Source organism: Hyaena hyaena, unplaced genomic scaffold (assembly GCF_003009895.1).
Source record: "Hyaena hyaena isolate Hyena2069 unplaced genomic scaffold, ASM300989v1 scaffold_438, whole genome shotgun sequence".
NCBI classification, from domain to species: domain Eukaryota; kingdom Metazoa; phylum Chordata; class Mammalia; order Carnivora; family Hyaenidae; genus Hyaena; species Hyaena hyaena.
Window position 1 is genome coordinate 1279891 of NW_024081071.1, and position 14412 is coordinate 1294302.

At 37.4% G+C, this 14412-nt stretch overlaps 1 protein-coding gene across 50 annotated transcripts in view; it reads left to right on the forward strand.

Annotated features, from left to right (window-relative positions):
- MAP4K4 (mitogen-activated protein kinase kinase kinase kinase 4) overlaps positions 1-14134 on the forward strand; it is a 188711-nt gene extending 174577 nt beyond the window's left edge. For 34 of the 50 annotated variants that reach the window (XM_039253057.1, XM_039253069.1, XM_039253058.1 and 31 more), the window contains 7 exons: positions 1252-1395; positions 5383-5517; positions 7964-8064; positions 9874-10023; positions 10581-10740; positions 11548-11687; positions 13566-14134. In XM_039253057.1, the coding sequence (XP_039108988.1) occupies positions 1252-1395; positions 5383-5517; positions 7964-8064; positions 9874-10023; positions 10581-10740; positions 11548-11687; positions 13566-13649 (914 nt within the window). In that variant the 3' untranslated portion in view covers positions 13650-14134. Of the gene's footprint in view, positions 1-1251; positions 1396-5382; positions 5518-7963; positions 8065-9873; positions 10048-10580; positions 10741-11547; positions 11688-13565 lie in introns of all 50 variants that reach the window. The other 16 variants (XM_039253053.1, XM_039253066.1, XM_039253056.1 and 13 more) reach the window with 1 other exon arrangement.
- The last annotated feature ends 278 nt before the right edge of the window (positions 14135-14412 follow it).

The following is a 14412-nucleotide window of genomic DNA, read 5'->3' on the forward strand; positions in this document are numbered from 1 at the left end:
GAATTGTATGGTTCAGGAAATACATGGTATTCTTCCCTATCATTCCATCTACCAGAAAATACTGATTGAGCAGTTTTTTAAAAGCACAGATACTTTATTCCTTATCTCGGTGAGTTTATTACCCAGTTTAGGGAATCAGTGCAAACATGTATGTGCTCAATTCCGTAGGAATATAAGGTGACCTTTGCTACAAGTCACAAAGTTGGTTTGGACAAGGAAGGTTATAGACCAAGGAAACCAGGCATTTAAGGATATAAGTGAGTGATAAGAAGTAAGTTGGCTCAAGGTACAGAGAGTTTGGAATGGCCAAGTTGAGGCTTTTGTTACTGCCCTGTCGAGTGTGTAATTTTGCAGATGCAGTAGGACCTAATGAGTATTGTTAGAAGATGAGAATTGTTTGGGTTGCTGCCATGAGAAAGTTGAGGGAGGAGGTGTAACAACCTGAGTTAAAGTCGCTATCCATCATTTACAAGGAGGTCAAAGCCTGAAGTAAGGTGAGAGCAGAGGAAAGGAAAAGGCAGGTTTTCTCTGGTTCTGGTGGCCAATTTGGTTAACTGTGTGGAACAGGTGGTGGTGCTAAAATGGCAAAAATTGAGAAGTTGGTTTCAGTAGAAATTTATACTAGGTGGAGTATAGAATTAGGAGTTGATGGTTCTGAGGTGCTCCTTTAGCAGACATCTTTCATGTTTAAGAAGCAGGGAAGGTTTAAAGATAGGGGGGAGGAGCAGACAGAGAAAACCAGGAAGGAGCTAGAGCTGAATGGAGCTGGAGAGGGGGAAGATTGTGGCAGCAAATAGTCAGAGAAGCCAGGACTGGTCCCGTGGAGAGGTCACAGTATTTTAATATTCCTAAGAAATATTGTTGCTTTCTTGATGATGATGGAGAATGGTCTTTAAGAAAACATTAAGGTGAGTGATGGATTAATCATAAACTGCTAAGGATTTGAAGTGGCTGTATAGCTCATGAGAGAAGTTTGCCAATCGAAATAAAGACAGATAAATGAAGTATCAAGGGATCATGATAATAGACATCTCTCTCATATCCTTTTTTAGACTTAAATATTTCACCTTCACTCCTCTGTGGTTATTTGTTGCCATTTGGTTATTTTAAATTGACTATTCCAAGCATTTCTTTTTGTGGGTGAGTTTAAAACGTACTCTTTTCCAGATAGCTGCTGTTATCCTTTCCCTACAACCAGACTGTTTGCCAAGCACAGCATAAAATCCAGGTCTTTCTGTGTTCTTAAAACAGGAGTGAATTTGTTAGTGGGTACAGAGAGTGGCCTGATGCTGCTGGACAGAAGTGGCCAAGGGAAGGTATATCCTCTGATCAACCGAAGACGATTTCAGCAAATGGATGTCCTTGAAGGCTTGAATGTCTTGGTGACAATTTCTGGTAAGTGTTCATTTACTAAAGCTAAACTTCCATTAGCTCATGTTTTGAAGGAATGACTGAGGTACAACCATAGCATGGCCTCACAGTAAGGTGATGTGACCCCTGTGTGCACGCTGAACCTGTGGGTCCTCTGAAGGGCAGTCTTGAGAAGCACAGGAGCCTGCGCTCTCTAGCTGACCTCTGACCCACGACCGCTGTCTGCCCTGTTGCTTGTGGTTTAATGTGGCGTCCCTGGCTTGGAGGTTTGTGTCTGCCCACCCACAGGACTCTTGCGTGTGGAAGGGACTGTGCTCTGCTGTCATGGCAAAGTACCATAATACAGGTTTTCTTTACATCCGTTAACACTTACTGTAAGCTGCTTCTTAGAAAGTAATTTTTTAGTATAAATTATGCAATATATGTTCATTGTGGGAAAAAACTACTGTAGAAGAACAAGTAGGAGAAATAAAATGTAAAATCATCCCGGGACATTATTGACTTCAGTTTTTAACTTCTAATCTTTTAAGCATACACACACTCAAAATATACTCATAAAGGGGAGAATCTGCATTTAAATGGTTATACAACATTTCAAACATACAGAGAATAATAATGAGAGAATGATTACGTAACAATGGCCTCATGTACTGATTAGTTTTAACAGGTGAGTACACTGTACCTGCAGTTAGCCGCCCCTTCCCATTTCAGCTGCCCCTGGTAATCACCGTCCTGCAATTAGGGTATGCCCTGTTCATTCTGGGTTGTCTGAATCAGGTACTTGCCCTTTCTGTGTCATTAAACATTTCTTTATAAGCATTTATATTTTATGGGGCTATAGACTGTTTCTAGTGTAGATAATCTAAAATGTATTTACTTCCATTGTAAATCCTTTAGTTTATCGCTGTTTCCCCCTCACGTCAACATTTTTCACACACTTGTAGGTTACTTAACCATTGTGCGTACATGCCCATGATGCATAGATAATGGTTTCCTAATAATTTGTATGATTGCTGTAGTTAAGAGTATGCAAAATTGGAACACTTTAGGTCTTATAATAACCCACAGCAGTTTTGATTTAATCATCTGCTAGCTTCAGCTTGTTATCGTTGTTTATATGTAACATCTCTTGCAGTTATTTTAGTTTTCAAATTGGCTTTTGGTTATAAGTAAAACATGTTTGTTGAAATGCAAAAATTTCGCCATTCATCTCAGACTTAAATGAGAAAACAGCCGTTTACAACTTGGGTGTTAATGTGGAGTAGGTTTTAAAATTGAAGGGGAAATAAATCTGTCGCTAAAAATGGCTTGGACTTCATTTTGTGATTCACTGAACAAGATTTATGGGAATCACTAATCAGCTGACACCAGTAATCTTTTTTGGGTATACTTTTCTGTATTCTCTCCCTCTTTTGTAGCTTTTAATGGTCTTTTACAATCATGAAAATAGTATATGTTAATTGTAGGAAGCTTCAAAAGTGAGAAACAACTTAGGAAGGATAAAATAAAATCTCGATCTCAGAGCTCACCCTTGTTGACTTTTTTTTATATTTTCTTCTCCTCATTTCTAGAAGTCTATATTACTATATGGAAATGTAACACTATATACATAAAACCGCATAGTTTTTGTTTCGTTTAACGTATTTTATTGAATATTTCCTCACATTCAAAAAGTCTTCAAAACTTAAAAAGATTGTGTCAAAGTATAAGACATAATACAGAAAGTACACAGTTTAAAAAGTATACAATCAAGTCAAATCAACTGCCTAAGCCACCCAGGCACCCCATAGTTCATTATACTTATGTCTGTCTAGTTCTGGGATCTCTGTTTTGTTCATTGATCTGTTTTCTCTTTTGTTAATACCACATTGTCTTGATTACTATAGCTTTATAGTAACTCTTAAAGTCAGTGTCAGTCCTCCAAAGTTGTTCTTTCTCAATATTGTGTTGGCTGTTTTGGCTCTTTTGCCTTCCCATATAAACTTTAGAGTCCGTTTATGAATATGTTCAAATAATTTGATAGGATTTTGATTGGGATTACATTTATTGTATATAGATGGAGTTCAGTAGAACTAACATCTTACCAATACCAAGTTTTACCTGTGACCATTGAATATATCTCCATCTGTTTCTATCTCCTTTAATTTCTTTCTTCAGAGTTTTATTACAGTTTTCCTCATTGGATGTTGTGTAAGACTTTTTTGTTAGATTTATAACTAAGTATATCTTTTTTTCATTTTTAGTACTTCTGCAGATGGTGCTATATTTGTAATTTCGAATTTCCAATTGCTTGTTGCAAGTATATAGGAAAACAATTCACTTTGATATATGAACCTTGTAGCTTGCAACCTTATATAATTACTTATTAATTGCAGGATTTCTTTTTTACCAGCTCTGTCATTTTCTATGTAAATAGTTCTGTATTTCTTCCTTCCCAGTTTGTATACCTTTTATTTCCTTCGTCTTATTTCACTAGCTAGGACATGTAGTATGGTGTTTAATAGGAGTGGTAAGTGAGGACACCTTTCCCTTGTTCCTGATCTGAAGAGGAAAGTATCTAGTTTCTCACCATTATTTATGGTATTAGCTGTAAGTTTTTTGTAGATGTTACTTGTCAAATTGAAGCAATTCCCTTCTATTCATATTTGCTGTGAATTTTTTTTTGATGTTTTATTTATTTCTGAGAGAGAGAGAGAGACAGTGTGAGCAGGGGAGGGTCAGAGAGAGAGGGAGACACAGAATCTGGAACAGGCTTCAGACTCTGAGCTAGCTGTCAGCACAGAGCCCGACCGGGACTCGAGCCCACGAACCGTGAGATCATGAACTTAGCCGAAGTGGACCGCCTAACCGACTGAGCCACCCAGGCACCCCTGTAAATTTTTGATCATGAAATGGATGTTGGGTTTTGTCAAATGTTTTTTCTGCATCTATTGATAGGATCATATGATTTTTCTTCTTAAGTGTGTCAGTGTGTCTCGTTTCTTTTGTTCAGCAACATTTGTTGTTGCTTATAGAGACGTATTGTTTCACTTCATTTCTGTGTATGACTATACTACAGTTTATTTATTTGTTCTGTTGGTAAACATTTGTGTTTCCTGTTTTCAGCTCTTAGGAGCAATGCTGCTGTGAACATTCTTGTTCATGTATTTGGGTGGTCCTACACACACACATATATATTAAGAGAGAAGTTACTGGATTGTAAGTAGGATATACATATATCCTACTTTGAAAGATAATGTCAAGCTTTTCAAAATGGTTCTAACAGTTTATAGCATTGGTTTCCAAGTTTCTAGATACTCCTCATCTTCCGTACTTTCAATACTATTGTTCTTTTTAATTCTAGACACTCTGATAGATGTATGAAATTGTATCTCATTATGGTTTTAATATGCATTCACTAACTGACTTTTGAGAGCCAGTACTTTTTTATGTATCTGTGAGCTAACTTCTTTTGTCTATTATAGTTGAGTGCCCACTTTTTCAATTGGGTTATCTCTCTTTTAAGTGATTTAGAAGAGATAGGTTGTGAGTCTTCTGTCAGCTCTGTAAGTTGCACACATGTTCAGTTTATGGCTTACTTTTTGCTGGATTTTGAGTCCCTGCCTTGGTTGATCTATTTAATCTTTCCTGCTGTCTAATGAGAAATAATAGCTACTCCAGAGAGGTTTGAGAATCAGATCACATAATACATGTGAAAGCATCTTCTAAGTTCTATTGGTTGTGTTGCTGTGCAGGTATTTGTATTACTTTGTGGTTTATGGATACTGAGTATATACATAAGTGTGAGTTCTTTTTTCTTTTAAAACCTTCCTTTCTCATCAGGCCTATACTTGATGATGATTCCATAGGAGTTTCAAAATCCATCTGAATAACTTCAATTGAGGTTCTAGTAAAACTCACATAGAATGGTTCCCTTAGGATGATATTTATTGCTCTTTTGGTTACTATTGTTATTAATAGAGGATGCCTACTTTGAATATGCATGTAAAATACTTGTATTTGTTTTGCTAGGCAAAAAGGATAAGTTACGTGTCTACTATTTGTCTTGGTTAAGAAATAAAATACTTCACAATGATCCAGAAGTTGAGAAGAAGCAGGGATGGACAACCGTGGGGGATTTGGAAGGATGTGTACACTATAAAGTTGGTAAGTTCCAGGAGGGTCGTGAGGGTTTTGTTCTGCAGGGTTTAATGAGTTGTTTCTGATACACCTAGCTGTTTTCTGTGATTATGTTTCTAAGGCATCTTCTAATCCCGAAGTGTCATCTTGATTCACAGTGCACCTTTTAACATAACACCATTCATTCCTGCCACTCATTCTGTCTTCCATCCATCTCATCCTCACATTCATCTTGTGAGCGAGGCTTTTTACCCTTCCTCTTTGACAGTACACATTCTTCTCTGTAAGATGTGGTCACAATAACCTCTCTGAGGAAACCTTGCCAAAGGAAAGCCAGACAGTTTGGATTCTTGCTTTGTGCTCCAGGCCTAGTCTCCATTGAGAGGACTTTGGGTCCTTGGCAGTCACTGACAGAACATGTGAGAGTTTGACCAAAGAGCTATGGCTTGTTGTTTTGAATGAAGCACACTGTGCGGAGCTACTGTGCTCTTAACTACTCAACAAGTCTAGCTGGCCAGCCAATGTTTCATAGCAACCGTCTTGGTTTTTTTATTGCTGGCATGCATGTTATGGTTCTTATGAAATAAGAGCTCACAAGACAAAACCAAAACAAAATTTTTTATGTATGAAAAAAATTAAACAACATTATGTACTAATGTTATGAAGTAAAGGGGAAATAATGAAGCTTAGCCAAATTAAGCTTTTATGGGAGAGATGATATATTCTAATAGAATTTGAAATGGGAATTTGAGAAGATCAGCAAATAGTCTCTATTATACTTAGAACTGATTAACATTAGGGTCCTATTGTATATTGATGTCTGCTAGTATGTTTTATTTTTTTCTGTTTATGAAAGTATATGCTATAGTCATTTCCTTCTAGGGATATTACAGTCCTTGACATTCTCTTCTTATTTATATAATCTGTCCACAACTCTTAGCTCACTGATTAATAATGATTGCAGAAGCCGCCCCAATTTGGTATGGGGTTCTGAGTGTTACTGGAAAATAGTATTGTCTCCTTGATTAAATTTTGGGATTAGGATTTTCTGTGCTGTGTTTCTGTGAAATAATTGTTGAGGTATAACTAAAATCATCTAAGGTTAAATTTAATGAAATGATTCAGAATGGATAAAATGTGCAAGAATAGATTATCCTACCAGGGGAACTAAGCAAATGTGTTACACTGTGCTGGGCTTTTCATTGGAACAAAACAGGGATCATCAGGTCTGTCATTCTTACATAATGAATCACAAGCATTTTCTGGGGAAAGGGAGTACAATACCATTCATTCATTATTCTTTATACTTTTAGGAAATTATATTCAGTTTATCAAGACCTGTGCCGTACAATATGATTGCCATCAAGAAGAGGGGCTATTTAAATTTATATTTAAATTAATTAACATGAAATAAACTATAAAATGCGGTTCCTCAGTGGCACTAGTACATTCCAAGTGCCCAATAGCCACATATAACTTGTGGCTATTATAATGACAGTACAGATCTAAAACCTTTTCATCATTGCAGAAAATTCTGTTAAAGAGCACTGGTTTGGGACAACCTGTTATAATCCTTTGTGTCTTAATATTAATGTCAATGATTGATTGGAATAGTGACATTATATGGAAATTAACAAGGAGAGTTATCAAGCTAACAAGCCATCTCTCATGTACAAAGGAAGAATGAGGTAGTATTGTGATATTAGATAGTTTATAAAGAAACTGGTAGAACTGTGCCAGATCACTGAGTCCTGTGTGGTCATAGGCCCTCAGAGCACCTGTTTTTAAGCAGAGTTGCCTGGCTGCAAGAGAACTGAAATAGCTATGTAAAGAAGGCATTTTCAACTGGGGGGGAAAATATAATAATTTATTTATATATTATATATATTTATTATATTTATTTATATATATTTTATTTATTATATATATATAAAAAAAAAAAAAATATATATATATATAATATATATTTATATATATATATAGCTGAAGAGAAACTTTACTACTGTTCTTTTTGTATGCAACTTTAGGTAGAATTCAGGCAGTCACTACCACTATAGATCAGGAAGTGGTTTGAAGTGATACTTAGCTGATTAATCACATCATTATCCTTTTGAAGCAGTACTGAGCCCTTAAGACTTTAGGGTGGCATGCCTAGCATTGTCCTTGATTAGTAAATACTTGCAGTCTAAGAAGATTAGGAACATTAGTGAAAATATTCCTTAATAGTAACCAGAGTATTGGAGTTGAGTCCCATACGTCAGTCAAGAAAGATGGGAATAGCCTGAATCATACATAAAAGTATTGGGAAAGGACATTCTGAAGTTTGATCACTTAGCATTTTTTTCCTCTTGATCTGGATGACTCCTAGAAGGCATTATTTATAAAGTTTGCAAAAGACAACTAACAGACTTTAGAGTTACTGATTCTGTTGATTCTGACCTGTGCTTCTCTTGTTTATGTTTGTTGTTTTCAGTAAAATATGAAAGAATCAAATTTCTGGTAATTGCTTTGAAGAGTTCTGTGGAAGTCTATGCGTGGGCACCCAAGCCATATCACAAATTTATGGCCTTTAAGGTAACAGCATCAAGTATACTTATAAGTAGCATCAGCCATGCATGTATGACCAAAAGCCAGAGGACAGTTTAAAAACCCTAAACAGTTAAAAATGATCATTTAAAAGCTATGCACTAATTTAGTGTATAACTTTGTCATAAGAGAGGCCATTTCCAATGTAACAGGCCTCACTGTCTGCTTTCCGAGCCCTCAGAGTACGAGGAGAGACCTAAATTTTTGGTAGACACTGAGTGATATGTCAATATGGTAACAGAAGAAAGGACAAAATAACACCACTTCTGGTTAAAAAGCAGACTTTGGGGCACCTAGATAGCTCAGTCGGTTAAGCATCCAACTTTGGCTCAGATTATGATCTTCTGGTTCATGAGTTCGAGCCCTGCGTCAGGCTTTGTGCTGACAGCTCAGAGGCTGGAGCCTGCTTCACATTCTGTGTCTCCCTCATTCTGTGCCCCTTTCCCACTTGTGCGTGCTCTCTCTCTCTCTCTCTCTCTCTCTCTCTCTCAAAAATAAATATAAACATTTAAAAATTTAAAAAAAGAAGCAGACCTTCATCGTCTTCCTGAAGTCATGCATGTGTATAAAGATTTAGATATGTTTTTTATAATTAGTATCCAACAATAGGCAGCTTGAAGGTATTTTCAATAGAATACTAACTAAAAAATTAGAATACTAACTACAGAAATTCTTAATGACACGAGGAATATATTTTATGCATTAAGTAGGAAAAATAAGTTAAAAACATGAATAATACATTGTTTTTATTTAAGAGAAAAACTAGAAAAATGTTAGAATTTTTCTGTGTATTTTTAATGTTTTTTATAATTCTAGAGTTTGCATCAGATACAGATTTATGAAGTTCTTCAATATTACTCTGGCATTAGATATGATGAATAACTTAATGTCATTTCTAATATTAGGCACAAAGCTTTGAGCATAGCTCCTGGGGCTGTTATAGTGCAAATCACAAAATTAAGAATTTTTCACCCAAAATGATTCTGTTTACTTACCTTTTTTTCCTTGTTCTTGATACATTTTATGGAGAGTAAGTTTCAAGTATTTGGAAAATTGACATATTTAGATTGCTTACTGCTTGATTCCCCAATAAAGCAGAATAAATGGGGTTACCATATTTACTTAAAAATTAAAGCACATATTATTGACTAAAAGTAATTTGTTGTAAAATTACAGATATTTTCTGAGATCTGGTCTTAATATCCTTTATGTGCCAGATGTATTCTTAGTTGCTTTTGAAGTATATTGCTTAAGTCTGTCTTGTGAGCTGTAGGTTATTGATATTAATGAAGAACTGAGGTCATCTAGTGTATGATAGGTCATCCATGTTATTACACTGCAGTTTTTCATCACTGTATCGCTCCAGTCAAAAAATTAAAGTAGAAGTCTCTGTGGTGACTGATGACCATATAAAAATTCTCAGTACGTGATTCCTGTAAGACCTCCTCTTTCTCCGTTGTCTGCACTTGAATAGTTGAATACTGTGCTACATGAAGTCCTGATTCTTTCACTATCTTAGATGTTTTTCTCACCAAGACAAGAAAGTGGAATTCTTGGGCCGGGTAGGGGGAATTTGCGACCCGTCTTCTGGAAGAAATGTCTTCCAGATGCTGATTGACAGACTAAAGCATAATAAATTAGAGATTTGTTTCATAGAGTATTTTTGCTTATGGTTGTTTCCAGAATGGCTCAGTAATTGAATAACTGAGTACCTTGGGTTTGGCTTCTCCAATTTGATCTATCAGAAATAAGTTCTACTTTGTCTTAACTGCTTCTGTCTTGGTCACTTCTTTGTAGTCATTTGGAGAATTGGTACATAAGCCATTACTGGTGGATCTCACTGTTGAGGAAGGCCAGCGGTTGAAAGTGATCTATGGATCCTGTGCTGGATTTCACGCTGTTGATGTGGATTCAGGATCAGTCTATGACATTTATCTACCAACACACGTAAGAAAGAACCCACACTCTATGGTTGGTTGACTGGCTTCATTTTGTTTTGACTTTTTTCTTTACTCTGCTTAGTGAACTAACACAAGCAGGGATTCCTTGCTTCCCCTTGGTGTGGGGGTGAGTATTTAAATGATGTGCCATTTTCAGTAGCTGCATGCTCTGAGACAAGTGGAACTCCATTCTTTTGGCTCTGTGAAGCCCTCCTGAAAACCTCTTAGCCCTGGCTTTGACTAACATGGGATGGGTTTGGGGCAGTTGCTGGCAGGTCAGAATATCCCTGGGTTGGGAGTGGTTTTAATTAATTTCTTAATAGGGTCTACAATCCAGATATGTTCCAGGGGCCTCAGAAAATGTGAACTAGTATAGTACATGACCTGTAAAATGTACTCTTTGAGATATATGTCACATGGGTTTTCCAAAATTTTATTCAATTGCTGTATTTATTCACCTGGAATATTAACCAGTGCATTCACCAAAATAATCTTTTTGAGCACTATTTCAGGGATAGAAATAACCACAAACATACTTCCCTGTACTTCGTTCCTCTTCTCTAGATCCAATGTAGCATCAAACCCCATGCAATCATCATCCTCCCCAACACAGATGGCATGGAGCTTCTGGTGTGCTATGAAGATGAAGGGGTTTATGTGAATACCTATGGAAGAATCACCAAGGATGTGGTTCTGCAGTGGGGAGAGATGCCAACATCTGTAGGTAGGTGTCACTCAGAGGAAAAGGTGGCATTTGTAAAAGTGGAGCCTTCTCTAAAACTGCACGTATTTATCATACCAGTTCTACCTGTTGTTTAGAGCTTTTGGCCATTTTGCAGAATGGTTGGGGGAAAAAAAAAAAATCAAAAACAAACCCAGAACGGTTGGCAGTATTGATGTGGGAAAGGGAGATTGTAGACCATGGCACTGGTCATAGTCTATTTTAGAACAAAATCCAAGTAATTATTTAACACTTTTTAAAACTCTGTCATTTACAACCCTTCATTTAATCCTTAAGACATCCAGGATGTAGGACAGATGTGGTTGTTGACTGATTTCTGAAAAGTAAAATGAGACAGAAAAACGGTAAGGGATTTATTCTTTCAGAATAAATAGAACAACCAAAAACACATCCTCTTGACCTTCTAGTATGTGTTCAAGAATAAAGGTGCAGGTATAAGTGCTGATAATCTGAAATTTTTAGTTTATATCCCCCAACTATTCTGGTTTCAGTGTAGTCACTGTCTCTTCTCGTCACCTCTTCTTCCTGTCTTCTTTATGACTGGTTTAATAAAAATAGGAGCACTAAACTCTATCCAGTGGGTCATTGCTCAAGAGGAGCATGAACCAACTCGGCGATTCAAATTACCACTTTCCAGGAAAACCTTTAAAAAGTTACAAAAGCAAAGTTCCTTAAAAACAAAAATCCTCATATGCTAGCATTCAGAAAATGTGTGTATTATATGAGCAGCATCTTTTCATGGCTGCTTCCTTATCTTTAACAATTTCATGTTTTTCCCCTCTCAAAAAGCATATATTCGATCCAATCAGACGATGGGCTGGGGAGAAAAGGCCATAGAGATCCGATCTGTGGAAACTGGTCACTTGGATGGTGTGTTTATGCACAAAAGGGCTCAAAGACTAAAATTTTTATGTGAACGCAATGACAAGGTAATGGTTTCCTTACAACTTCTTTTCAGTTGCTGTTAGCTTTGGTAATGGATTATTTTCCATGGGGTTTGGTGAAGCCTTTTCTTGGGGTTTTGATAGATTCTGAAATAAATTTCAAGCAACATTTTAGTAGTGACTTTTTAGACCTGTTTATGGGAGTTGGGGTCTCTTATTTGTGTTTGCTCATGAGGAGATAGGAGTTACTTACTTCTGCTGAAATCATCGTAAGTTGTTTGTGGTGGTTGTTTTTAACCCCATTAGGTGAACTGTGTGAGCTGTGTTTGGTTTAGGGATAGAAAAAGTTAAAACTGTCAATGTAGTGGGATTCTTTTGTGATTGGAAGAGACCCCTTGCAAATTTGGTAGGGTAAAAGTGTCATCTCCCCTGATGTCCATCAGAAAGATACCACTTGTCTGCTTCTGAATAGTAAAATAACTCCATAGTTTGCATGTCAGAAATACCTAACAGTATATAAATCATTTTATGCAGAAGCATGAGCACTTCCTGCAGCTGAGACCCCAAGTCTTCAAAGACCCATTTAAAACCTTTAGTTTTCAAAACTGGCCACATCCTTGTTACCTCCAGGGCCTACTTACTCCCTGGAATCCCTTCCCTAACCAGCCTTCTTTGAGAAGGACCTCCCAGGTGGGCCTTGGCCTTTACCAAGCCCAGCTTTCTCTCTTTTCCCTCCACTTGTTTTTTTTTTTTAATTTTTTTTTAATGTTTTATTTATTTCTAGGAGAGAGAGAGAGAGACAGCGTGAGCAGGGGAGGGTCAGAGAGAGAGGGAGTCACAGACTGAAACAGGCTCCAGGCTCTGAGCTGGCAGTCAGCACAGAGCCCGATGCGGGGCTCAAACCCACGAACCGCAAGATCATGACCTAAGCGAAAGTCGGACGCTTAACCGACTAAGCCACCCAGGCGCCCCTCTTTTCCCTCCACTTGGATGAAAACATCTTACCACCTAAGGCAGCCTGTTGCAACCTTAGACACTTCCCTCTTAAGAACATTTCAACCTCTTGCTTCATATTAAAATATATTAAATATCCTAGCCACTGGCCCATTAATTGACTTCTCAGATTAAATTTGAAAACTCACCTTGACAGAGAAGAGCTGTAGATCTCTCCTTGACAGCTGGGCCTCCTGCCTAACTGCATGCTCAGTAAATATGCTGCACCACCACTAGCCCCCTTTCCTGTGGTTCTGTAGCTCATTTACTAACAGAGTTGACATTGTCTTCTGATAGTATGTCCCAAATCATTTACCTTGGAAATGCATACAACCTCCAACCCAATCCAGGATTTTACCAGCTTTTTGGCTTATATTTTCCTGAGTATATTTAATGGAGCCATAACTATAATAATCTTTGAACACTGGGCATTTAGATATTTTTATTGTTTATTATGTTCTATCCCTTAAAGTTTACTAATAAAAAGCCCGAAAGTAAATTACAGTATTTTGACTATAGAGCAATATGAAATAACATACATTTTAGCTTATTCTTTAAAAGTGAAAAGTCAGGTTGCTAAGGCATCCTCTCCATTGCTCATTGAGTTTTCCAGACACATTTATCTTTTCGATGATATTAGCAGTGGAGGTAAAAAGAAATAACTCAGTTTCAGAAATATCAGTGTTTTTCTTTTGAATTCTCACAGTATGGCAGTGATAGCCTTCTTAACTGTGATAAAAATTGGCTATAGAGATGATTTCCTTGTATATGATCAACTGATATCCTAGACTTCCTGCATTTGGAGGTGTTGAGGTGTTGGTGGCCGTAGGTCACCTGCCTGGGAACCATAGGAAGCATTGCTCTGAAGGACTGGGCTGTGTTGTGTTTTCATGGTAAATCTCTCCCTCCCTTTTTCTTTTGCTTTTGCAGGTCTTCTTCGCCTCTGTTCGGTCTGGTGGCAGCAGTCAGGTTTATTTCATGACATTAGGCAGGACTTCTCTTCTGAGCTGGTAGAAGCATTGTGATGAGGATTGCTGGCACCCAGAGTCTTCAATGAAATCCTGAGAACTTGGAATTCCTTGCAACTGGAGCTCAGAGCTGCACCGGTGTGGTCCAGGACAGCTGTGTGTGCAGACACCACGTGTGGGGTGTTTTGTTTTTGTTTCCTTTCCTTTCTGCACCTCTTACCAGTTTATCCCCCTTATCTTCTTTTTCCTACTCAAAAATAAATCAAGGCTGCAATGCAGCTGGTGCTGTTCACATTCTACCATCAGGTGCTATAAGTGTTTGGGATCGAGCATCAGACCAGAAAGCAAATGCCTTTCCTTCAGCTCCAGAATTCCTTGTCTCTGAGTGACTCTATCTTATGGGTATCTGAAAGTGGAGACTATGAACATGCCGTTGGTTTGGAAGTGGGCACACAAAGGTGTAAAATGGTGGTCTCGTGAGCAGTTCGCTGAAGCAGAGAGCAAATTTAATATAGTAACATTAACAGTGTATTTAATTGACATTTCTTTTTTGTAATGTGACAATATGTGGTCAAAGAAGAAGGTGCAGGTTTAAGAAGTTAATATTTATAAAATGTGAAAGACACAGTTACTAGGATAACTTTTTTGTGGGTGGGGCTTGGGAGGCGGGGGGGGTGGGTTAAGGGGGTTCCATTTTATTTGAATTTTTTTTTTTTTTGGCTTGGCCAAAAGCTCTGTCATTTTTCTGTGTACCAGGTTTTGCCTAAATCATGTGCAGATGGTTCTTAAAAAAAAAAAAAAGAAAAAGA